The sequence below is a fragment of the Strix uralensis genome, chromosome 5 (genome assembly GCF_047716275.1).
Source record: "Strix uralensis isolate ZFMK-TIS-50842 chromosome 5, bStrUra1, whole genome shotgun sequence".
Lineage (NCBI taxonomy): Eukaryota > Metazoa > Chordata > Aves > Strigiformes > Strigidae > Strix > Strix uralensis.
This window is the reverse complement of record NC_133976.1, coordinates 76,435,109-76,461,512: the sequence shown is the minus strand read 5'-3', so window position 1 is coordinate 76,461,512 and position 26,404 is coordinate 76,435,109. Positions and strand designations below refer to the sequence as shown.

Below are 26,404 nucleotides of genomic sequence, written 5' to 3'. Positions count from 1 at the left end.
GTGCTTCTGCCAGAAACCTAACCCCTGTAAGCCTGTTAGTTGTGCCTACCCACTTCTTTAAGCACTTCTGTGTCTCCTAAAGGAATAAGCTTTTGCCAGTTGGGTGGAAGTGTGAGGCTGTGACTCACTGGGCTTTCTATGAGGTTAGGGTGTGAAGAGCTGGAGCTTCTCGCAGCAGTGATCTTACTAAAGCATTACTGTGGGAAGTTCGCAGGACTCAGTCTTAAGAGACAGGCTTGTAAAGTTATCTGAACTACTTAACACAGAGTTCCTTCATCATTTTATTTTTTATTTTTTAGCATAAAGGTAAGTTTTTGGGGCCTCTGAAAAGAGAGAGAGAGTCAGTGGTTTAAATATGTGTGTGCAGTTTTCTTTCCACTATACCTTTTCTTGTCCTGCCACTGTCCTGTTAGCCCAGGTCTTGGTCTCTGCTAACAAGCAGTAGCAAGCACACCAAACAGTGGAGAGAGGGATTTTTTTTGGAAGCATGCTATTCTGAGGGCTAGGATGAGCCATGTCACCCCAAGCATGCCTTCCGAGCACTTGTGTCAAAGTTATACCTAGAGCCAAAGAGATGACTAATTCAGTGTGTTACGTACTCCAACTGACAAGTACCTGGTAAATACTGAGTGCCTTTTTAGCATTAGCCAATTCAAGCAGGATATGTGCTTTTAAAAATGACTAATTATTAGCATTAACCTTTGTTGTTTTGGTTTCTTTGTTCCTTACAGAGTCAACTCCGAACTAGAAGGAAATGAAACACTGAAGATAATTGAAATAGATAGAAGAGTCAATGCCACCTCTTAAAAATAAAAAAAAGGCCTTTTTTCTTGACTTCCCTCTTTCCCACATATTTTCAACCAAAGCCCCCTGACTTGTCATCCTCAGTGAACCAAAGCACAAAAGAGAGGGAGTTCAACTTCTGCATTGACTGGTGAGGCTGTGACTGCAGATGGGATCTTTTGTCTTTGTAACTCCCTTCCTTACTTCACACACAGTCCCTGTCTTTGCTTTTATTCCTTTCCTGTCTAATATTGCAAGGGCAGGATTGAATTATGATGGCAGATGATGCCAGCAGTGTGCTGGTGACTGGTGGGTGTGTGCATGCACACCTCCTAATCTGAGCACAAAGACATTCTGTAGAAGAGTGAAATACCCAAAACCAATGGGAGCATGTGGGTGATAGGTTTCTTGGGAGAAGGTAGTTGAAAGAGGAGAAGCAGCATGATGCTGCTCAGAATCTAGCCACAGCTCCGTGCCTACTGGTCTACAGCACTTGAGCCTTTTGGGGGGATTGAGAAGCATGTGTGTAGCCTGCTTCTGAAGGGACAAGAAAAGGCCCTGATACTGCTGAGTTAACAGCACAGACAGGAGAGGGGTGGGCAACGTTGCTGCTGAATTGTCCTCCCCTAGCTCTTTCTCTTCTCCCCTCCAGCCTCTACCATTTAGTGGGGTAGGTTTATCTCTGGGTTGAAAGCAGTCCTGGTAGGCTTCCCTACTGCTTCCACCCTTGTGGAATTCAAGCAAAGATCAGTTCCTGTCTTGTCACACTTTGTGTGGGAGACTTACACTAGTTTAACTAAATCTGTTTAGAAAGCAGGTTTTGTTAAATTTATGCAATGTTTTGGGTGGATGTCCTTTAGTCTGCTTAAGGCAAATCTGTTTAGCTTAAATCAGTTCCTTCCCAACAAACTAAATCAATGGAAGGCTTGAACCAGAAGTGCCTCCTGAGAGGACCATATGGATTTAATTTATTGGCTTCTAGATGCATTGATGGAATTCCTTATGTAGACCTGGTCTCAGATTGTCCTGTGTTTTCTTTCCTTGCCATCTTCCTGTTACTGTTGTAAATAGTATTTATTAGCTTTGCAAAATTTTGTTCAGGCAGTCGCAATGAAGAGAACTGAGCTTCCCTAACCCTGCAGATGGTCTGGGCAAACTCCGAAATCAGACACACAAATATCTGAACACCCATTCCCTCCCCCCAAACTTGAATAGCCCTAAAATAAAGCCATGTGTCTTATCTTCCTCTTACCTCCTTTTCCAGAGATGTGGTCTTAGACCAACTGCTTAGCTGGAAAGACAGGGGTATAGGTAGCCCCAGCCTGGCACAGTTCAGGCCTGGAGGTGGTAGATACTGTGTTAATTGTATGGCAAGACAGCCTCTAACCTGAGGAGTTGAGTATGTAGGCAGGAGACAAGGCAGAAGAGGGATGAGATGGGCACATAGGGAGGTGAAGTGACTGGCCCAAGTTCAGTGGAAAAGCCAGGATCAGTATTCAGGTCTGACCCTGGTCCAGTACTCTTCTCCCTGCTTTGTTTCCTCCTTGTCCCATGTAGCTGTTGCCTTTAAGGGTTCTCCCTTTCTCAGTACCCTGGTCCTGACTTTGCCCAAGCTGTGCTTCATGCAGTTTGTCCTTGCAGTGGCACAGTCATACCTACCCCAGGATTTGAGCAGGGTTTTAACTGGTTACTGCGAAAGGGCACTCAGACTCCATTGAGGATGGATTTAATGTGAAAATCTGAATTCAGCAGGCTAGCATAGCTACTTTACAGTTTACCAGAAGAAGTCAATTTAGAAAAAGAATAAAGAATTTTGAAGCTCTTTTTTCTTTAATTTTTTTCCTAATAATAAATAAGGGAAAAATTAACCTAGCCTTACAAGTGATTTTTTTACCATGTACAGTAGGTATTTCCTGCAAGTATTCTATTTTGTAAAATATTGGATTTGTATTTTATTACAGCAGTTGCCACACCAGCTCCTTTCTTGTTCTTTATTCTCCTTAGACTTTCTTCCTTTGGTACCCTATTTGCTGCCCTCAGGCCTGACTCAAAACTCAGTGAAACGAATGGAAAGAATTCAGTGAATTACAGGGGTCTGTGGATCAGTCCCCACTGTGCTATTTTAAGAATGAGTTTCACATTAGTGACAGTGAAACATGTGCCTGACTCCATGAGATAGTAATGAGTTTTGGTGTACAGACGCGCTTTCTAGGTAATGCCCTATTCTTCTATGCAAGTGCCTTTTTATTATTTTACCTTTGGTGGCAATGAGAGGAGAAATGCTGTTGTAATCTATTTTGCAAGTGTTCCCTCCATGGCATGGGTCGGTCTCCTCCCTAAAGTCTCTTTCCTTTCACAGTGACCATGTGGGGTCCTCTGAATCATTCCAGTATCCACCAAGAACTTTTGTATGTTGTGGGTTTTTTTTTAACGATTTAAGGCTTCACATAAATAATGAACACTGGTGGGTGCCACAGGAGATGGCGGCATTGCTTAGCCACATGAGGCCAGCAAAGTGACAGCAGAAAGTTGAGACACACCCTTCCATTACCGTATGGCTGGTCAGTGTAAGTGGGCAAGGTCATAGCTTAGAAAATTCCTTAAATGGTCTTTTTTTTCAGAGCATCCATGGTTTTCCACCTCTGAGGGCAACTGAATGGTTAAGTCTTCTGCAAAAGAGGCCCCAAGCTGTGGAGCACAACACTGCTCTTATTAGTCCGCAGTTTGCACTGTGTATAGGTGGGAGGCTGCTCTGCCTGAGCTCATGCCCATTACCAGTGAAACGGGTCACCTCCCATTGCAGATACAGCTGACTTCACAGTATTAAACCCAGAATTGAATTACTTCTCAATACTTAAAGGACAGACGATTTTGCAAAACCCGAACAACCCTCCCTCTGCAGAACTTACTGCACCAGTCACCATTAAAACTTTGCCGTTTTGTTTGCTTAATTTGGACATGATGGTTCAGATCTGATTGGGAGATAGTCATGTTTTCATCTGGAGCATTTTAAACTGGCCATGGCCTGGGTCAGGCCTCAACTAATTCATCCAAGCTAGTATGGCCATACCAATTTTCTTGTAACTGTTTGATAATCTATGTCTATAATCTTGATTTGTGTAATCCTTAAAGTTGTTTTTAGGTACTCTTTTGGGGAATCTCTTGACCTAGCACACACATTGCTTGGGGATTTATTGTATTAAATATTATTTCTTTATAATAAGGAAAAACTTTGCTTTACTTTGGTATGTTTGTGATCATTTTTCTTCAGGGGCCTTAATAGAACTAAGTTTCTCTGCTAGATACTAGGGGCCAAAGAGTCTCCTGTCATCACCTACCCCCAGACTGTTTTGCAACAAGGACCTCACTGTCTCCAGCGGCAGTTTATGCCCGTGTACCGCACTAGCAGGGGTCAGAGCAGACAGCACACGTGCAATTGCACTGCCAGCCTCCGCAGTCCAGGGGTGACCCCAGTGTGAATGTTGATGCACTGCAGACCACATGGAGAAGCAGCTGTATGTGCTCTGTGTTAAGGGCATAGGGAAGGAGTAGTAAGGCGTATTCAGGGAGAGGGAGGATGCCAGTGTAAGTGCTTTTAATTAGCTCAGCTGTATTACTTGAGGTCTTAGCCTTCTGCCAGTATCCTTTTTCCAGTGATCAGTGACTTGGTGAGGTAGAATAATGTGCATGTGTGGACAGGGTAGGCAAAGGCCTTATGTGCTACTTAATTTCCATTTCCACTAAAGGACTTAAGTGATCCTTAGAGTCTTCAGCTGTAACATTATGCTGCTTGTCAGCACAATTTTATACACACTAGTAAACTTACCTTTTGGCCTATAGCTTTAAAGCATGTCTAGATCTGTCGGGTCTTTGCTTCTAGGGAGATAAGCTACGAAGGAATGTAGGGCATTATTTTTTATATATATATATTTAAAAAGTATCAAGCACAGGGCATGTGACAGTTCTAACCTTGTTACCAGTGTGTAGATAATGTTGGGGTTTTTTTTCCCCAGGCTATTTATAGTTCTTTGCTGCATTTCTCTTATTTCATCTGTACCATTCAATGTTTTTCAGCAGCACAGACTAATAATGGATTAGGCTGAGGTTCTTAGGCCAGATCCCAGCTGATACGATGCAGCATGCTTCTCACTTACCGCTTTTGGAGGCTGCAGGTCGTGATTTATACTGGCAGGGGACACTTCCACATCTCTCTGTGTAACAATGTATCTCAATGTATTCTTGATTTTTCTAATGCAGGGCTGAAAATGAATCTAAAAACTTTTCTTCTTTTGTTTTTTTCTTCCTGCTAAAGAAACCAACCCACCTCTCCACTCCCATCCTCCCAAACTATCAGTGGTGAATTCTGTCTAGACGCATTTAGAATGTAGGTCAAGTAAATGAATGATACTAATTGCTACGTTGGGAGGGATTTCCACTGAGTATTTGGGCTCTAGATTCTAGTTAATGCCAAGAGGCCATTGTACAAAACCCACGCAGCTAAGAACAGAAGTATACGGAGTATTTTTATACTCTTGGTGACTAAAATATTTCTTTTTCCAAGTCACTAATTAGAAAGGGAACATTTTGTATTCTGAAGGTGAAATGATAGGTCAGTACTTTGTAACTACAAAAGTTATACTAGCCTATATAAGTAGTGTAGTGCTATGACATGTTGCTGCTTTGCACTATAGTGTTAAGGATAAACAACTTTGGGGGTTGCAAAGGTGAATGAACTGGCTTACATGTTAAGGTTTTTACACCTAAGATGTAAGGATTCAATCAATGGACCAGGATATCATAGCTTTTTCATGGCCAATAAAATGGCAGTGGGCATCCAGGGATATGTTGAGGGTGTGATCCCTGTCAGTACTGCATTGCTTAGGTGATCAGCACCTGTTGGAGACTCCAGGATTGAGAGGGAAATTGCCATTCACTTTTGTAGTTTTCTGCTTTACCAAGGTATATATATGAATTGACTTCCTATGTAGAAAAGAGTGCATCTTGCAGGAAACTCTCATGGAGTTCAGATATTCTTTATTACCAGTAGTCTCTTCTCTTCCCTAAAGCCCATCTCCATACTCTTCCTTCAAGAGTTGGAACTGAATAGGTGAGAACAAAGCATGGGAAAGCTGGATTTGTAGACCTAGCCTACAGAAGAGATGAAAGAAGCGTCAGGTGAAGGGACTCCTGACATCACAGGGAAAACTTCTAGTTCTTGATTCCATAAATCAGCAGTGATAGTCTTTTTCATTAGTTCTGCCCTTGTTTTAGCTTTACTCTTCCCCTTGCTCTTTAATACTGTGCAGTCCTGTTTATGCATATCTGACCTTTATGGTATATGCCATTTTCTCTTCCAACAAGCAGGTAAAAATCTTTTTGAACTTTAGCAGCTCGTAATTAAGGGAGAGAGAGAGGGGGAAGCAGAGGCAAGTAATCAATTTATTTTAACAGAACTCTGCTTGTATCTGACTTTGCCATATCAGATTTTAATTCAATGGTGCTGATGTAATGGCGTCTTGCTTTCTTCATTTGTATAGTTAGCTGGAACGAGTGTGACCGTATGTGTATCTGTGCATGTGTGCATGGTGAGCAATTAAACCCAAAAATGCAGAGTTGTTTTTTTTACTGTAGTAAGCATTGCTAAGTAAAGGCATCTACCTGAACACACAGGTAACATTCCACTTGGTGCAACAGAAAGTCCAGGTGTTTCTCTCTGAAACCTGTTCACATTCCCACGTCACCGAGCACTCATAAAACTGTGGTGTGAATTGCTGTCTGCAGTCTGTCCTGTTAGCAATTTTCGACTGAAAGTTGTTGCACTGTGTTATTTTGTGTGTGTGCATAGACTGTCTGGCCTTTCTGTAGGACAGCTCTGGCTTGGTACAGAAAAATGATTACTTTAGGCTTTATTGTATCTTTGGATGTCATTTTTGTTCTGCAGAATTATGTCTTTGAATGCTTTTTTTATTTTAAATGGTGTAAGCTAGCCTTAAAAATTGGCCTTTGGGAGCTGACAGCTCAAGGAACACAAATTGTTGAGCTGATCTTCTGAGAGAGGACCTAGGGATCGCCCCCTGCCCCCGGAGCTCTGCTGCCCTAACCACCCCAGGGGTGCAGTGAAATGCCAGCGAGGGGAAGCAGTTTCCTCTCAGAGGGCTATGCTGTGATAATCAGTACATCACAGTTTCCCTGAGATTCCCTGAGCCTTCCAAGAGTGAATTACCTGGTGTTACCCTCTTGAAGAGAAATACATATCCAGGGACAAAGCCATTGCCTTGGGCCATGCAAAACAATACCTTGTGACTCTGAGTCACTCTGTGTGTGACACCCCTGAGGCATTTCAGCTGATCTTTCCCTTTCCCTCTGTTCATGTGGATACAGTATGGGTTTGCGCAAACACTTAAAACTAAGATGAAAAGGACAGTGATGCTAGTGCAAAAGCACACCCCCCTAAACTCCTTGGTAAACTGCATTGGAGCCTCTTCTGACTGCAGATATCTCTGTTCTTTTGCCATAAGTCTGTTTAACTCCATGTCTGTGTGTTCAATGGCCTCTCTATTTTTGTACAAGCGCTGTCATCTGGATACGGTCCCACTTGATTGTTCACACTGCAAACATGTCCATTGGGTGGAAAGAAATTGCTGTTTTTCCTTTTTAAAATCGTCTGCTTGATTCTACAAGAGAACAGACTACCTGCTTTTGTAGCCTAAATATGTATGTAGCTAAGTATGTTACGCTTTTCATTTCTTGCAAATAAATATTTTCTGTAGAAAAAGCAAGTACAACTTGTTTGCTTTCCTGATGGTTGGAAAAGGTCTGGTCCTTTGGCTTTCCCAAGTCCGGCACTGTGTGCAATGTGTCTGTCTTCAACATGCAGAACCCCAGTCATTTAGCACGTTGCTAGACAGAGAAGGTTAAAAGCAACAGTGGGGAGTTTTGCTGAAGCTGGCTGCCCCTTCCCTTTTTTGAGATTAGCGGAGAATTACATCTGTCAGTAACGGGTGGAAATTAGGTGAAGGCTGATGGCATTTAATAATGATAATGGCACTTGAGTGCAACTATGCAATACAGCCCCATTAATATTAAATTCTCTCTCTATAAATGCGGGATCCAGGAGGGCTGATGCTCAAGGGGGCACTACCTTCAGCCTCATGATACCAGTCTGCTAGAGCATGCTGGAGCCTCATTCCTATGGGCCACAGCCCCTCTGGAAGGTGAGGCCTTTCCCTGCACTGACTTTACACTGGGCGACTAATTGCTGAAACCAAAATGAATTCTTAAAAGAACTCTTTCTTCTTTGGCTTTTAGGGGTTGGGTCTTCTGCTGCCCCCAGCTTCTTCCCTTACCCTGACTCACCCCTGAAGAAGCTGCTGTTTGCCTGCGCAAACAGTCAACATTATGCCCCTCAGCCCAGAAGCAGCATCCAGCCAGGGGACAGAGTTGACCTTTTGCTACTTTGAGTAGACATGGAAAAGTAAATACCTCATTTCTTCCAGTTTGGGGACTTTGTTGTGTCTTTGCTGGCCATCTAGGGAACTTGGCGATGGATTGCCTACTGCAGACATGAAAATTACCCTGTGCAGAGCTGGCTTCACAAATGGTGTAGACATTTGTATTACGCCAGTTTTCTACTAGAAAAGGGACCTCGTATGTGAGTACCATGCATCCATATAATAGCAACCAAGAGCTTACCCCCCACAGGAGGTACTAGCGATGGAAGTAATAGTTCCAGCTTTACTGAACTGAAAATGGGAGCGTGACAGATGGCTTTGGTGTGCCTTCTTTTCAAGGCCTCTTAAAGAAGGCTGATTTAGAGGTTGCGGAGGGCAGTGTACCATGAAAAGCAGAACACCCTGGCCTGAACTAAATTTGTGGCTGATGCGGATTTTCAGAAATGCCTTGGGTTTGGGCTAAAGAAGTTGAAATAGCAAAAGAAATAGGCAGTGAAGGAAAAAAAAAAGCGCTCTTCGTTCCTCAGGTCTACCCAGGTGCTTTTAACCCAAGGATTGTCTTTGCTGCCCACCACCATTCACTATCACAAGAAAAGGAAATTGGAAGGAGAGGTTTATTTTTTGCCTACCCAGTCTTTTTGGTCTGTCCCATTGCACATGCAGTCTGTGTCCAGCGCTGCAACAGAACAGCTCTCCCAGGTAGAGCCCACTTTCAGCGCCAGAACATACAATCTAACCCCACCGTGGTCTCAGCGGATGACGAAGCAGCTCTTTCTCACAAAATTTGGTCTCTGTACCTGAATGAAGAAGGTCTGTGGTGCTTTTTCTTGGAAGGTGAGGGGAAAAAGGCTTTGTTTTGTCCTTGAAGTTCTGCATCCTGCTCCTTTGCACTCATTGTTTCAGAGGTACTGCAGCTGCCATCTTTCTCCTGCTACTGGGTGCCCATTGCTCTCTGAACAGGCAATTTCATTTGCCAGAACTATTGATCCAGGGGACTTGTTAGCAGCATCAGGCCATACATAACATTTTTAGAGGAAAATCATTAGTCTGTGACTGATTGGGGAAGTTACTCTTAGCTTAGTTTTAGCTGAGCTCAGTTCTTCTGAGCATACCAAACACTGACTGGTGATTAACAATTGGTTAAGAATCTCCTTGGGTCTCACTATTACCCTTAAAGCATTGTACAGCAGGCAATGCTGCAGGGAGTCTATTATTAAAAAAGAAACCCACATACAATGGAGAAATGCTGGGTGATGAGCTGTCAGCCTCACTACCTATCACCCTCCAGTACATGCTGTTCTTTGAAAAGCATGTTGCTGTTTGAATTCAAGGCTAAATTTCGATACTCATTTCTCAGGCTGATTCCCATTGCAGGGCAGGAGGAAGGGTGTCCAGATGCAGCTTGCAATGCCCCTCACAACATGGTGTGGGTAGTAAGTCTTCATCCTTTGCTGTTAGGTTTATATATATATATATATATATATATATATATATATGTTAGCTATTATCTTACAACAGCACCCCTGCAGGTATTTCATGGCAGATTCATCACTGGTACTCCCTTTCCTGGTTCGTTTGCTTTGAGTGTTTTAGAAATACGGACCTCATTAGCTTGGAGTTTAGAAGCAGTGAGCAAAAGCTTGCACCTTTGTCATAAATAAAATTATTCTGCACGAACCATGTCCTGTAGAGGAAGAGCACTGGATAAGGGCCGAGGAAGCGAGCTTCTGGGTCTAGTCCTGCTCATGGCATGCCAGTGAATTTGGCCGACCCTTCTCTGTGCTTCAGATGCCTGGACTGTGAAATGGGGCCCAGTGGTGGCTTCCTCCTCTCTGTAAAGCATGTTGAGATTAACCAAAGCAAGGTGATCCAGAGGAGGTAGTAATTAGAAACAAAAGCATGTTTCACTTCGTGTTGAATGAATAATGCTTGTGTGTCTTGTTTCACTCCAGTTTATGCTTCAAAAAGCGATTGATTTGATTTCTCATTTTCTTGGTGCTGTCTCCTGTGGGCTTCAAATGGTCCCCACAGAAGCCAGGAATGACTTGTTTAACTTTTTATAATTAAATTAATCTTAAGTTGTATTTACACAAGTTCTACACGTTGCTATAAAATTACTTTTTTGTGTATCTTGAGTAAGGAGGAAATTACAAGTTCTGGCCCTTATTTCTGCTGTGATACAGCTGAGGAAAGACAACCGCTGTAGAGTAAGTCCATGTCTGTTGGGTTGTCTCACTTCCACTGGCTAAAGAAATGCTTAGGTTCTGGTTAGCCCTGTTGGTTTGGGGTTTTTTTAAACCTGTTTGGAAAAAACCTGTGTTTGATCTGTGGCATTTGTGAAGGAGCAGCACCCAGGCACTTCCAAGCCAGGATCAGTCCCTCATTGTCACCACCACTGAACACCTTTGCAACAGGAGTTTCTAGCTACAGCAGCCTATGCGCAGAAAATGGGTGCAGTGCTGCAAAATAGCTGAAAAATGGTTAAAAAAATAGTATGTAGCAGAAAGCACTAGCTTGCCAGAGAGCTAATTGGAGCCAGCACTGGCAGAGATGCAGGGTGAAGCTGCTGTGCCCAGTGGGGTGATCTGCTGAGGTCAGGGCAGGTCATTCCATGATAAGCCTCAGCATCCCTCAGTTACCCGATGAATAAGCAGTGCTCTACTTGAACTTCAAATGCTGACCAAAAGTGAATGTTTTTACAGGCATATCTATCGGCACTGGATCTGGGAAGGGAATCTGGCTGCAGGTTCAGACATGCTTAAAAAAAATAAAATTTGGGGGATGTAAATACTTACACACACACATGCATGTGTGTATAAATATAAGTATTTTTGTTTGTTTTCCTGGAGGGTGAATGCTGAGGGTTACCCTGAGCATGAATTTGTATGACCTTAAGAAATATGGAGCATTTGAAGTAGACTGACTTCTCACTGCCTAGCCTGGCACACCAAACAAATAAGGTTGCCTCACCCCTTTTTTCCCCACTCCCCTATTTGATATATCCACCTCTTTTCCATTAGGAATAGGATTTTCAGTCCCTCCCACTCTAAATAAAACTTACCGCAGCATGCACAGCCTGTGCACACTGGAGTGTTCAGAATGGGATTTAACAGGCATGTGAGTAATGGAATAAACCTCCTTCCCTTGGCTTTACTCCAAAAGGCTGAATTCCCTCTGTTCTCCTCATTTCCTCTTTCATTCCCACCATCCACCCTGCTATTCAAGGCATGTGGTATGGCGAGAAGTTTCCACCCAGGAGAAAGAGCTCCCCACCTGCTGAAGCTTGTCAGCTCTCCCAGGTGAGCAGGGGAGTCACCGCGGAGTGATGCGAGGTGCTCCTCTTAACCCGACGACAGCCCAGTTCTTGGCGTTAAGAAATGAGATCCCAGCCGTGGGAATTCAGGCTTTTGCCAGCACAGTGATCCCAGATACTGTCAAAATCTGCTAAAAATCTATTTCTGTGCTCATCCTTTCCCTCCTGATGCAGCGGTATGTCTGCAGCCACGTCTTGGAGCAAACGGGATGCTCTGATGAAGTTTCTGCTGTTGCTGCCTTTCTCAAACCACGGCAGTTGACAGCTATGCCGCAGGTGTAATTGTGTAAGCAGGGCTTTCCTTCACGAGCCTCAGATTCTGTCATAATTGCTTATATTCAGACAAAGGCAGAGGAAGTCAATTTAGCACTTCATGTTGCAAATGAGTCATGCAAATTGCAGCAGTCAGAGGAAAAACAGGTAATCCCGGAGCACAGCGTAAATGTGGTCATGTGGGCAAAATGGTTACTGGCAAGCAGGAGCTACAATAGGGTTTATGCTGGAGGAGGAGGCCGTGGCTCAGTGGCGTGGATGTTCGCTGGAGGTGGGGGTAGGAAATTCTCATTAGTTGTTAGGCTTTGCTCCAGATGCTCTGGGGGAGGTGGATTGGTTTGCTGGGGCACAGGCCGCAGCGCTGTTCTTATGCAGACCAAAGGCTAAAAGAGTAAAGCTGTGGGATGATGCATACTGTTCTGCTCTCCAAGTGCAAAATTAATTTGCAATTAAAGTATTTTTTGCAGATGCCATTGGCATTTTCTCATAGCAACAGACCATACGGTTTTCACCAATGACAAAACTTCGAAGATACCATTGGTGAGAGAGGGGCTTATGGCACTGCTCCCCATCCTCGAAGCTGGCTGTTGGGCTAGGTCTGAACTGGTCTGTGACAGTTCCACCTCAAAAGGGCTTCGTTTCTTTCTGCAAAAAATAGTTGTTGCATGCTCTTAAATTGGACGCTTTCACTAGCAACATTGGCTGCTGATTTCCATGGAAGTTCAGCTGAAGACTTTCCAGCTGAGGTCCCAACTCTCCGTGGAAAAGGCATCAAGGGTTTCTGTAGAGCTCCATGCTGGTTTGCAGATCTCTGCATGCAGCTCAGAGCAGGATCCAGACCTTCTTTTAGCAGTTCCGCATAAGAGATTTAGTTTTGCTTCTAATAAGCCATGTATTACATTGCTTAATTGTGCTTTCTTCTATGTGCTTCATTAGTAGCTAAAGTACCCTGAGGTTTGGGGGAGAAAATTTGTATACGTTTTGGGGGAAGCATATGTGCATGTAGATAATATCTGCATTGTTGATGCATAGGGATACAATATAATTTTGAAAGTTGGTTAAACTTTTAAATGCTTCAACTGTAGTAAAAAGATCCACTTTTCATCACCCTTCTCCACTGCCAACAAGGGAGAGGGAAACATTAATTGGCTGGCTTGGAGAGCCTGTCATTCCTGAAGCCGAGGCAAAAGATGTGTACACAATATGTGCGAAGTATGGAGAAGCTGAATCTTTAAATAGGGTTGGAGAAGGAGCCAGAATCAGGTGTAAGGAACCTATTGACTGTTGTAAGTCAGACGGATGCCCAAGATTTTGCAACAGTTGCACACTGGTGTATATGGGCTGCGGGTAAATGCTGTTACCTATTGGACTTTCCATCACGCCACCGGCTGTGCTGTGGCACCAGGATCACGAAGAAGGGGCAAGGCCACTCAGGGACATCGTCCATGGAGAACAGGGGGTACTGAAATCTGTTCCTGTAGGGTTTGCCTTCTCTGTAGGGTGTCATTGTTCGTCCTTCTCTTTTTTTCTTAGATCTTTCTATTTTGGATTGCATTTCCTTGGAGAAGGTTTGGATGCAGAGAATAAAGCACTGGCTGCACATAATTCCTGCTATAATTTCTGCATAGTCCCAGACCTTGACCTTTCCTGTACTTTTTAATCTTATTGTCACTGTCGGCTGATTTGCTTAACTATCCCCACGCTGATGCCTCCCTGGAAAGTTTCTCCTCAGCCTCCCCCAGTGAACGAAAGGCAGAAGTGGGGAACAAGGCAGGAGCACAATTAATTTTCCTCGGGGGCACCGTGATGCTTGTGTCACAGATCTCCCTTTGGGGCTGGGTGCTTTGGTTCGGAGCGTACTAAATGGAGATCGCCTGGGAAAACCTTGGGAGGGGTGATTCAGGTAACCACGCACGGGCTGTGAGGTCAGGCACCGCTGGGCGCTCGGGGCACTCGAGCCGGGTTGGGATCGTGACGCCGGAGGGCGCCGGGCACGGTCGAGGCCGGGACCTGATCGGCAGCGCCGGGTGGCTGCGGGCCGGGCCGCCCCCCACCCCACCGGCCGCCTCCCCTCGGTCCCCCCCACGGCGGGGGGGGCGTGGCGCGGCAGGGCGTGGCCGCGGGGGGCGTGGTGGGGGTGCGGCGCGGCGATTGGCGGGCGGGCGGCGGGGCGTGGCGGGGGCGGCCGGGAGTTTCCCACAATGCCCCGCTGCAGTGCGGCCGCCGATGGATGCTGCGCGGCCGCGCTGCCATTTGCAGCTGCCGCGGCTCGTAGCGCGCCCTGTGGCCCCGGGAGCAGTCGCCCCCCGGCCACCGCCGCCCCCCAGCGTCTGCAGCCGCCGGCCGCCCCCCGCCTGCTCCCTCCTCCCCCTCTTCCTTCTCGGCCCCGCTGCCCCGCCGCAATGAACCCCCCCGCCGCAGCCGGCGGGGAGGAGACGGGGGCGGCGGGTGGTGGTGGCTGCCGGGGGGCCGAGGGTGGTGGGGAGGCGGCGGGTGCCGCCGGGGTCCCGGAGGAGCCGGGGCTGTCGGCGGCGGAGGAGTCGCTGGAGGAGAAGCTGCGGAGCCTCACCTTCAGGAAGCAGGTGTCCTACAGGTGGGTGCCGGGCGGGCGGGGCCGGCTGCGGGCCCCCTCCGCGCCCCTCTCGGGGGCACCTCTCGGGCACGGGGCGCCCGCGGGCGGGGAGGCGGCAGGCGGGGTCCGGCGGCGGCGCTGCCGGGCAGCGGCGTGCGGGCAGCACCCTGGAGCCCGAGGGAGCTTTTTCTTCGTCCTGAAGCCTAAAAGAGCCCCCCCCGCCCCCCCTCCCCCCGATTGGCATTCCGTTAAGCCAGCGACCTGCTCGCAGCCCCGCCGCTGCCGTCGGGTTTGCGGTGCTCCTCCGGCGCGGCAGCGCCAGGAGAGATGGGGAGGGGGACGGCGTACGTGGGTGAACTTCAGAGTTACTCGGAGAGGGAGTCGGGGATCTTGCCCGGCGGCCGGGGGAATAGGTCTGTCTTTAGACTTTGCCCTTTTCAATTAAAACACGGCCGCCCGCGTTCCCGGCGCCTCCAAACGCTCGCAAAAAGGATGGGAGAAACCTTTCTGGTGGCATCGCAGCTCCCCAGAGGGGTTTCTCTGTGTGGGAAGTCCCACGGAGTGCAGGTCTCCCCCCTCCCCCGGCCGCTCCCCACCCGTGCCGGCAGCCGTTGCGTAAGCCCTGGCGGTGCACAAGATAGGTGGGCAGCTGCGCCCAGCACCCCCACGCGTGGCCGCGGGCGGGCAGCCCCCGTGGTGCCATATCACACGCTGAAACCAACGCGGGGTGTTACTGCCATAATCAGGGGCTTGTATTTTTACGGCCGTGCATCTGTCCCGTATCTGTGAGGTCAAATAAATGGGTTTCTCCCTCCCTTCGGTAAACACACCTGTCCGAAGGGGCTGTCGGTGGGGTTTGTCTGCTTTTCTGTTACCACCTCGGATCTGTTAATGGTCAGCAGCTGCTGAAAGTGATTGCCGTCTGAAAAGCTTCATGCCAAAAAGTTCTTGAGTCTTACCTAATTCTGGCAGCTTTCTGCCTGCAAAGCCCCAGTGGAGGCAGCACACCATCAGTAACTAGTATTAGAGTGTGCTTGGGGATGAGCCCTCTTAACTGGGAGGATAGAAAACAGAGCTGCTGCTTGTTTTGTCTCTACAAGGAAAGAGTGCCTTTAGCTCTAGGTGAATTAGCTGAAGAACGTCCCCTGACATGGAGATACACTTTTTTTTTTTCATGTGCTGTCAATTTACATCTGAAGATAGCTTCGTAATGGTTTGAGTCTCTGCATGTGGTAGGGCTTAAAACTGATGTAATTAAACACTCTTCATAGCTGAAGTTTTATGTAAGACTTCATGTATGCAGAGAGATTTCCCCATAAGGACTGATGGTCTCGCTGGTGAGTGTGAAGTTCGGGATGATTCATCCTAGATTCAATAAGGTGAGCGATGTGAAAAGGAAAACTTACTGGACACCTAAAGAGCATTACATCAGTCACCTCTCAGTACTTTTGCATCTCTACCCTGACAGTTTTCCTAGCGCATGTAATTTAGGGGCAAGTTGTCTATTGCGGGTGAAGGCAGATTCTGTAGGTGGGATCTTGAAGTAGCTGCTAATGAGACAGGTTTGCTAAAGTGTCTGCTCTTGGTACAGAAGGCACAGGGTTTGCAAAATCGAAGTGCTTCTATTCAGGCTATACATTTTCATTTTTATTGCATTAGTTTTGGCATCTTCCCATTTTGGGGGCAGGTGTTAAAAGCTGTTTATAATGTCCTGTTTTCTAGATTATCCAGAAGTGGGTTAAAGACATGGGTATTCTTGAAGGTTTCTGCATGGTGGATATTTGTAAGGGTTTCATAATAAATGATTGTAGGAGGAAATGTTGCATTTTTTTCTCTTCTTCCTCCTGCCTCTCCATCTAGGCAAGTATACAAGTCCTGAACCTTCAGATATAAAAGCCTTTTCCTAAGCATCTCTTGATGCATGTTACTCATTCTACTTGACTTAAGAATGTGCAAGAAAGTACATTTTCTTTACATACTTGGATTTTCACACCTTTTCTTCTTTTGGAGCTAGTTTTCTACAAATAATGCGCACTCCCTCACTTATCTGTAACAATAACAGCTTGAGTAGGTAAGAGTAGAAAACTTTCACAAAGGACCTCCACTGAGCTCTCCACACCCTGCACCCCCCAGGTCTCTTAAATTGATACCATTTCACTCAGTAAATTAGGGTGAGGAAATACATTTGTAAATGTAAATGACCATATTATATATGGGAAAATCTATTTATGTTGGCACTTGGACACCCTTATCCACTAGTATGATGGAAGTTATTTAAGGCTTCATATGGACTTTCAAACAGCTCATTCAGAATTCTCTATGCAGGTGCATTACATTGACATACACCCATATATCTGTATTTATACACGCAGAAAAAAAAGACAGTTGGAACTTGCTTAAAATATTTTTTTTTTGCATGCGTTTTCATGAATGTTTATTCTGTTGGTGACAGTTGAAGGAATGAAATGGGTGGCTGAATGACAGGTCAAGGTATTGTCACAAGGGACAAAATGAAGAAGAAAAATACTTCCTGTACCCATTTTATATTAATCACTCTCTATTATGAAACTATGGCTTACCTGAGTCTGGCTTAAAGTATTATCTTTTTCCCCCTTTTGTTGCTAAACAGCATCTGCTTTCATTGTAATGCAGATCTATTTAGCTAATGACATAGTTGTTGCATACATATAACTTGTCAGTTTCTCTAGAATTGTACCAAAACCATGAGTAACATAGTTCAGAAAATGATATTTTGTGCTGATGTGGCCAGTGGCTTACAATGCAGAAACTGCTGTATTATATATGTAATGATTTTGTGTAGTAATACTGATATAGGCATGTCTGTCCCCCATATCAAACCACCAGGAGGAAAAATTTGCTTTAAATAACACAGGTGTGCCTCATAGGGAGCTCGAAAACTCCCTTGACCTTGCCATGTTCCCAACCATGCACATCTTGCACCTGACGTTCATGAAGCTTGTTGTCTGCGCCAAAAGCTCATCATTCCTTTAAGAGTAGGAGTTTGATGTTTTCTTTCTAGTAATATGCTGTAATTATGTATACATACACAGTGGGGATATGCCACTTACTTGTGCTTGTGTGTGAGTTAATGGGTTTAAAGTGTGTCTGTTTCTGTGTGTGTGTATGTGCTGCCAACACACATCCCTTAAGTGGATCTTAATTTGCAGACGGGATGCCTGCCCTGCCTGATGTCATAGGGGGTGCTGCCGCCAGAGCTCAGCCGGTGGGTACCACTGGTCCCACCGGTGAGGGAGGGAAGGGGAGGTATGCAAGAAGAAATGTTGACCCTTTGATAAGGGGTACCTTGCAGAGCTGGTTCCTGTACAGACTGAACCAAAGCTCAGAGCAATGGTCTCCCTTTTCAGCCTCATGCACTTAAGTGAGGCCAACTGACTTGATAGTTGGGTGCTAACATCAGAATGCCGACAGCTAAGCAGTAATTTTTAGGGCTAATTTTTTACCCTACAGATATGGAATTAAGTCCCTTAAAGATGTTTTGGCTTTCCTGCTTAGAAATATTAACTAAAATAAAAAATGTTTTTCTCAAATTGATAGAACCAAAAGTTCAATTTCCCACCCCACTGTGAAGAAATTGGCAGATGAAGAAAAAATTTTAAAAAATAACTGAATCAAATACATACCCCTGCCAGAGAGATGCTCTCTACAGATTGCCTGGTTCTTGGAGAAGTATTTACTTCCTACATTTCTAGACCAGCAGAATAGTTACAAGATATTGTGACACAAAGGTAGCAGGTACATGGTTGTTTCTTTTTAATTTTTATTATTTTGTCACTGCAGAGTTCTGTGAGGAACTTCATGGTCTCTTTTTGTTAAAGTAGAGAGTAAGTAGCTTTCCTCAAAGTAATTTCTGAAATAGAGAAATTCAGATTATACCAAAGAGATGCTCAATGAGAGTATTTCCACAATAAAAACCTATGTCTAGAGAAAACCTTGGAAATAAAGCTCCATCCTGCAGTTTTCCCACAGGTGTTTGTAGCTCTAAAAACTTCATCTGAAATGTAGTCCTGTCATTTTAATTGTTTAAGCTCAGAGAAATAGTAAAAGGTAAAGAACAAACCCACAACAAAAGAACCCTCCCAAACAAACAAAACCAAAACCCAAACCAAAAAGCCCCCCAAAACCAAAACAGCCAACAAAAGCCAAAAAGCAAACCAACCAAAACCATCAGTAATGCAAATGGGGTTTAATTTCTTCTTATTATTTAGAAATCCAGGGAATCTTGATTAGTGGCATTTTAAGTTTTAATGGTCCTCTTGTGAGAGCTCAAGTGGTGTTTGGCAAACATCTATCACTAGGGAATAGTTTATCTAGAGAAATGTAATGTCATATTGACCAAGTGGAGAAATCCTTTCCCATGCAGCGGGTGGCAGGCTTTGGGATTCTTGCTTGTACATGGCTCAGGGATTTCCAGAAGTGGGACCATGACAAATCGTTTTGAGTCCTGTAGTGCTAATAGGCAGTGGGTTGGCAGCTTCGTTATCACGATTTGTCTTTGGCTAAGGTGGGTTGCCTGAGCAGGAAAGCAAGCATTTTGCTTTTAGTAGTGTGAGTGCATGGAGGCACTGATTTTCTTAACTCACCATATTCGTTGGCCATCCAGTTCCACTCAGAAATGTTGCTGTCTAAAATAGGTGGTTTGAGTTTCCTTGGCTGATGTTTCTCTCTGACTTAAACAAATCTGTTTGCGATGTGCCTTGTGTGATTTCCCGACCCTTTCTCTGCGAGCAGAAGCCAAGAATCAAGCTGGCCTCTCCTCCCGCACCATCAGCAATAACTGATTGTTATGGCAAAAGGTAGCTGGAGTTATAATTAGAGTGGGTTTTGTTACTACGTTTGAAGGGAAAAAAGTTACGGCAGAGAAATCCTGCAAAACCCCTGATTACACAAGCCTTGTCAGTGTTGATGAGCATATGAGTACCTGGGACTAGAGATGGGGCCTTAGACCAAAATAGAAATTAAAGAATAGAAAACAGCCTCATTTTTTTGCTTCCTTTATTTACAGACATGATCATAAAATGGACAGCACTGCTCAGTAAATATTATATCGAGACAGGATGGTAGAGGTGTCTCCTATTACTAAGACTTAATTATTTTATGAAATATGACAGCATTTGCTAGTGTACTGTGGAACATTATAAATAATTAAAACTGAATGACATTTGTAAAAATGAAAACACCCAACACAAGCCTTTGATCTCTTGATTGTGTTGATTTCTTTTACTTAAGTTTCCTTGAATTTTAATACACCCTATTTCTGTAAATGAGTGAGGTTATTCTGCATGAAAATGATGGACAAATTTTTGTCTTCTACCAAATGTCAAGAAAATAAGTCTCACTCTCTGGCCTAATCTCATAAGATCTGCTTACAACTGTCTTTAAGAGTTTCGGGTATGTACTGTACAGAGTTGTTACCACCCACTCGCATAACAGTCACTCAATTTACTTTGTCACCCAAACCATTCAGCACCGTTTTATAATTTTCTCCCAAAGCATATCACTGGATGTTTTTGGTACATGAAGGGGCCTTCAGGAAGCTCTTTCATTTATAGAGCTTTGAGTTGGGAGCTCTGTGTTGGAGCAAAATGTAAAAAAAAAAAAAAAAAAAGGCTAGGGTAGTTCAGAAACAGGAATAATACCATGGGAAAATTAGGCTGACATTTCAAATTCCCTCCTGACTTTGAGATGTGGCTGCAAGTCTGGCCATCAATGCCTCTAGGTCACACAAAGTAAAAGGACTGTCTTTGAATTTAGAGCATGTCTTATGTTCTCCCTTTTGTATCTGAGGTTAGCAGTACTTTACCAAAGACATGTGAATGATAACTCTGGGTAAAGCTACATGTGAGCTGCAATGGAATTATGTGCATACTCAGGAGATAAATGCACCAGTGATTTGAAAGCAGGATCCTCTGCGAGTGCATAATAAAGCTGTTGTGTAGCACAGGCACACTCACATTGCCCTGGGACTGTCACAGGTGGAAAATTTCATCTGGTAATAAATGCTGAATCAGATGCCATGTAACTTTGATGGGGTGGAAAAGTAGTTCTGGCTAGTCCTTTAGAATAAATGAGCAGGTAGTCAACTCTTCTCACCTGGGTCCATCATGGGGCTGATGAAGTGATTTGCTTGAAGCTTCACCAGCCTTTTGACAGGTTTGGTTTTTATTTGGCAACTTGGCCAAGATCTTGGGAAGGTGATGTATATGTGCGACAATCTCCTGTGCTCTTCCTGCTTTTTTTATCGGTAAATCCAGCGCAGCCTTGGCATGAAACACTGACTGTCAGCTAAAGGATTTCCAAGGTATTAAGGAAAAGAGGGAGAGAGAAAGAAGAAAATAATCAGGCAGGGGAGGCTCACAGCTTTGTAGCAACCTCTTCTACTTACAGAACTGATGACGAGGAACTTTGCCTTGCAATAAAACGAATGTGGAAAGTTGGAGCTCCGGTTTGTGTCTCACTCTCTACAAAATTTTGTTTTTTTAAAATCTTTGTATGTGGCAGTGATGTGTTAACTCGATTTACTGTTCACCTGCATGCCCCTGGTATTTCAGCTTCTACCCTGCCCTGGGTTTTCTGAATGATTTGACCATTTGTTGCTCTTTAACAGAGAAAAGTTGTGTGGGACTGGACGTATATGAAAAAATGTTTCAGTACATTAAGAGAAGACTGTGTATGTGCATATATATGTGTACAGAGTCTATAGGAGTCTCCATGTCAGTTAGTGCTGGATATTTGATGGCTGTGTGTGGGTAGGGTGACATCATGGTGAGTAGGTTCAGCGTAAAAGGAGGTGTGTGACAGGACATGGGCATGGAGGATTCTGCTGTGTGTTTTGCAGGTTGCAGCTCTGGGAAAGCCATCTGTACTTTCTGCTGAATAACTGCTGGACCTTGTGTGGGCTGCGGAAAGTCTACCAGGGTGGGCTGTTCATTTGGGAGCCTTGGTGCATGCTCTGTATAAATGTCCAGGAATGTAAGATAAAGGGATGCCATTATGTTGATAATACCAGTGTATGGTGTGTGGGTTTTTTTCCCTTTATTTAACTGTCATTTCTTTGGAGGAAATACATATTTATGTATATAAAATATTAATGTGTTTGCTCATTGTTGAAGGCCTTAGGTCTGACCAAGTGCTGTGCCCAGAGTTGAGTTCAAGATTTGCAGGCCCATCTAATGCCACCAGATATTTCTGGTTTCACTTCTTACTTCTGTCTATAATGCACTTTTTATTTCCCTTTTCTTGCTTCTCTTGGAGTGGATGTGCTGGCCTGTGGGTATAACTGCTTCCCTGGTGCCCGTTTTGTGCCAGGCCCTGAATTCTCCCGTAACCCTGTCTCTTGGGGTGCTGAGCTGCTGGTAGGGCTGATGCACGTGCAACCCACTTTATGCTGCCAACAGGGAAGTTGATAGCATCTCAGCCAGCTCATAAAGGCTTTTTCTTTTCCTCTCTGTAAACTTGTCTTGCATTTTGCCAATATATGAATTCAAGGAGGATTTTGTTGGTGAAGATGCATGTGCCCTCACACCAGCACCACCTTGTCTAACGTGTACTGGTGGCCGTGTGCCACAGGCTGGCCGTGATCCTGCACAGCCTTCCCTGTCCAGACTGAGCCTGAATCCTTCTCTGAAGATAACACTGGACTTGAGGTGACTGCGGTTGGGAAGGAAAGTAGTTTTTTTCACCTTAAATTTCACTAGAATTGTTTCTGTTACAAAAGACCTCATCCCCTATCTTGGTCTGCAGAGGAGACCCACAAATGAAGTAGGAGACAGTGTAGCGTCAAGGAAGTAGCTGTGTGCTCTTTAACACCAAAAAAATCTGGTGTGCTGGTCAGAGCCTTGCCTCAAACAAAAAATTCTAATCCATGTCCATTATACTTTGTCTCAGCTTTTTCCACCCGTGAGGCTGTAATCTCTAAGTGATAACACCTACCCAATAAAGGCAGTATAGGACCTGATTTTTTGTAAATCCACTTTGAGAAACAGACAAAGGAAGATAAGGTGACTTATTTAAGATGGCAGATGGAGTCTGTGTGACAAGTGGGAAAAGATCCTCAACCCTAGTTCTAACAGCAAGGCCTCTCATCCAGGTTAAAAGGAGAGGGGAACAGAAGAGAGTTGAAACTGCAGCTTTCAGAGAAAACCTGAAAGTTGGGGGAGAAGCAGAGGACAGCTGTGCATGAATATTATAATTTGATCTTGTTTAGAGTACAATATACCCAAGTTTTATCTCTGAATTATTTGTGCATTGAGCAAATGGGAGGGTTAATTTTTAAAGAGCTATGGTAACCTGAGGCTACCACAGGGCACTAAGTGGTTCTTATGAATGTCTCAGCACCTCCAACTAACTTGCTGAAATGACTCAGTGTAAAAGAAGGTAGGGGGCTGGGGTGGGGAGGGAAAGATTTATTAGCTGGTTCTGAGGAGTGGTTGTTAACTACTGCACTCTTGGCAAAGTAAGATGGTAAAAGGCTGAGCCTGTCTATACTCTAGGATTGAGCCTGGTATTTCCCTGATGCTTTCTGTACTGCATTTTTGAGGAAGCTTGGCAGTTTGAAACACTTATGCTAGAAAAAAGTTTGGTTAACAAGGTCCTGAACCTTTTGGTCCTGGATTTCCCTTCAAATGCAGCTCTGAACCATACTGTCAGAATCCCCTTCCATTTAACAGCTGTTTGAAAGCTTATCTAACCTTAAAATTTACAGTTTATAATGGGAAACTGCTATTTTATCATCTGGTCCATCTACCCCTTTTTGAGGGGTTATGGCTTCAAATTCCACCTAGAAAGTTTTCCAGCTCATACTACCTAATACTAAGCCAAACTGTCATAGACTAATGGCCATGTAGTCAGAGAGAACGGAGGTGTCTAACTGTACTTAGGTTTGAGGCATACTAACTTAACACATCGCTGCTCCTGTTTGTGTACCTTTGTGGAAAAATGTGAGATAGGAGAAGATCTAGCTAGGATGCTGCTCTCAGGCTGACAATGAGGTATATGCCATCAGCAATGAATTTGCTCATTGGCAATGGGCAACAGCGCCACTGGCTCTGCTATAGCCTCAGATAGGCTATAGGTGCATTGAGGAGAGAAACAACATTGATGGCTTTGGCTGTCTGACTGTATGTAAGAGCCCTTGGTGGAGAGATGTGGGCTCTTTTTGAATGTCCAGGGACTTGCAGGAAGGTGTTTAGGGGTGAGAGATGTAGGTGTGGGTAGTGGGAATGTGGTGGGTGAATACCTTGTCTTTGTTACCCTCTTCAGATGAATACAAAATTCTCCATTTCTCCTTTGCAATTACTAAGGAGTGTGTGTTTAATATGCAGGTCTAAAGTGTGTCTTATTAGGGCTATATGATACACAAGTATTTGGGGGTATGACCTGACACTTTTTACAGGAGGAGAAAAAGAGATTTTCATATTTAATATAGACATAAGAAGCACTATGCTTATGTAGTACTCACTTCAATATTTGTAATTTCATTAACTCTAAAATATTTCAAAATTGTAAAATTTGTTTCAATATTTCTAATTTCTTTCAAATGTTTCTGGGTTTGGCTTTTCATAAACACAAAGAGCAACCCCCTAATAGCTGGATTATATGCCTTCTAAATTGTATGACTCATCAGGAAACTTGACCCACTAGGGAATGTTTTCCAAGTGGGGCAGGGATTAAGCTTCAATTGCCCAGATTCATCAAAGATGATGAGTTGAACATTTTAGAATCCCTTTGTGCTCTGAAACTGCTCCCTGATGCTGTATAATATGCAGGAGAGGGGACTGCCTGTGATGCTCTGGGAGGTGCCATGGGGTTTCTGGGCACCATAGGAGAGGATGAGGAAGCGAAATGGCTTTGAAGCCTGTTAGCATTAAAAGATGATGAGAAAATACCTTCCTGTCATCACTTTATTTCATTAGGTTGCTAATGAGTTTCCTCTAGGGATGGTAATGGGGTAGTTCTTACGCTTTTATCCAATTAGTGAATCATCCCAGGAGTATATCCTTTTGTTGTGAAAACACATCGAGTTTCATTCCAACTCAAGCAGTGCATCCTGTAGGTTCTCTGAAGGCAATGAAATGCCATGTGTAGGTGCATGCTAGGCCAGGTCCTTGGTTATTAGATCAGGCTAACATCAGCAATTATCGTTTTGAGATGATGCCCTAGAGGACAATGGACTCTCCTGTGAAAGTAAGTGAAATGCCAAAGATGTGAATAAAGTTTCATTATGAGTTTTGAGGTTAGTTGTAAGTTGAGACACTGAAAGAATTCAAGTTAAAAACCCATGTAGATAGGAAACAAAAAAGTGCCTTTGTTGCTATTGCCTTAAGGGATATCCGGTACCAGTGTCTTGCCAGCTGCTTGTGCTCATAGGATCCTTTGCTGCTGGCACTATAGTCACCTCCAGGTTTTAGCCTGATTTAAAATGACATTGAAGAAGGAATTAGCAGCAGTACTGATGCAGCTAGCATGTTTGGTTGTGGGTGGCCTTCCATTAGTGAGAAGAACTTAAGTTATTCTTTATTTTTCATTTTTGTCTCTGCAGGTAGCCAACAGTTGCAACTGTCACTTCTCTCCCAGGGCAGTATATTTGGCTTTGGAGCAGGTAGTTTCTTTCGTTTGTCCCTGGCCAGTTTTTATTGTGATAGAATTTCTGGATTTCTTTATTTTTGAGTTGCTCCCTCTCCCTTTTCATTCTGTAACTTGCCAGTGTTGCCCTACCTTCCCGTCAAGACACTGGTGCTCTGTGTGAGTTTATGTACTCGGGGCTGTGTGGTGCACAGTACAATGAATGAAGAACACACAAGTACATAAACACTGGGCTTCGCATTCTACAAGGTTAGATTTAAGTTACTGAGTAGTGGTTTTCCTGTCTCCAAGACTAGTGTGAGCTTTATAGTCCAGTGCTGCATCTCTGATTCTTTCTTTCAAGATGTTCACAATAAGCTGCTTCCTTATCCCTTTAGATCTGCAGTACTGGAGGTTTTCAAGCCTTACGGTGGTAGACTATGTTGTAGCGGCTGCAAAGTGGTTATGCACGTGTTTTAAGTGCAATTGGATATAAAGATAGAGACTGTTTTTGGACTTCTCCCTGCCAATGTAATGCAAACCTATGGCAAAAAGGGGGAGGAGGCAGCAGCAGCTGCCTTCGCCAGCTTTTCAGCTTTTTTTTCCAGCTTTTTCAGGTGTTGAAGGAGTGCTGAAAGGTGCTTGACAAGCCCTGCAGATGCATAACAAACAGTGCTGGAGTAGACTCACAGTGGCTTGTATACAGGATAGTGTTGTGATGTTTGCGTGGAGTCTCTTTTGGCCTTGCAAATCTTGATTCAGCCTGGATGGCAAACAGCAAAACAATGTTTTTCATTTCCTCGAGTCTGATGTGGGCCATAGCATCATTTGATAAATGCGCTATGATCCAGAGTGAACAGCAAAATTACTGAGTGCTGGGTTATTTGGTCTCTGTCTTGTCAGCTCTTAGTTTCTCTTCTTTCAGCAGGTAGTGGGAGGGATGACTAATGTTGGCTGTGATGTTGGGGCAGTTACGAGCTGGACTGAGAACAATATTGCAGTTAAGATGCCCCTTCACAAAGCTTATATGTGGTGTTTAGAAATTGCTAACCTGGTGGTCTTCCGACAAGTGACCTAGGAGTGACAGTTCTTTCCCAAAACGTCCCCTTACCTATCAAACCTTAATCCACTTGAGAGGGAGAAAAAACCCATAACCTTTAGCAAGGATGGCTATGGACAGTCTGGCCTGGAAGACTTTGGTGCCCTCCAAAGGGAGGGCTGGCTGAGCACAGCTTTTCTGCTTTCCAGAGAGGATACTGCATGTCTCTTCCTCTGGGAATAGCCTGGGCTCTCCCAGCCCACAGCAATCTTCTGTCCAGACCACTCTTGGGGATGTGATGGTCATCGACAACATAAGACAAGCATTATGTATGTTCATTCAAGCCTGTGGGCAGTCTCAAGCCAGAAGCA

General features: G+C 44.4%; 2 protein-coding genes across 5 annotated transcripts in view; both read left to right on the top strand.

The window, feature by feature from the left end:
* CREB3L2 (cAMP responsive element binding protein 3 like 2) overlaps nt 1-7,562 on the top strand; it is an 83,700-nt gene extending 76,138 nt beyond the window's left edge. For both annotated transcript variants that reach the window (XM_074871785.1, XM_074871784.1), the window contains exon 12: nt 732-7,562. In XM_074871785.1, the coding sequence (XP_074727886.1) occupies nt 732-807 (76 nt within the window). In that variant the 3' untranslated portion in view covers nt 808-7,562. The remainder of the gene's footprint in view (nt 1-731) is intronic.
* A 6,459-nt stretch (nt 7,563-14,021) lies between these two features.
* Nucleotides 14,022-26,404, top strand: part of DGKI (diacylglycerol kinase iota) — a 221,565-nt gene continuing 209,182 nt past the window's right edge. For all 3 annotated transcript variants that reach the window (XM_074871781.1, XM_074871780.1, XM_074871783.1), the window contains exon 1: nt 14,022-14,413. In XM_074871781.1, coding sequence (XP_074727882.1) covers nt 14,022-14,413 — 392 coding nt within the window. The remainder of the gene's footprint in view (nt 14,414-26,404) is intronic.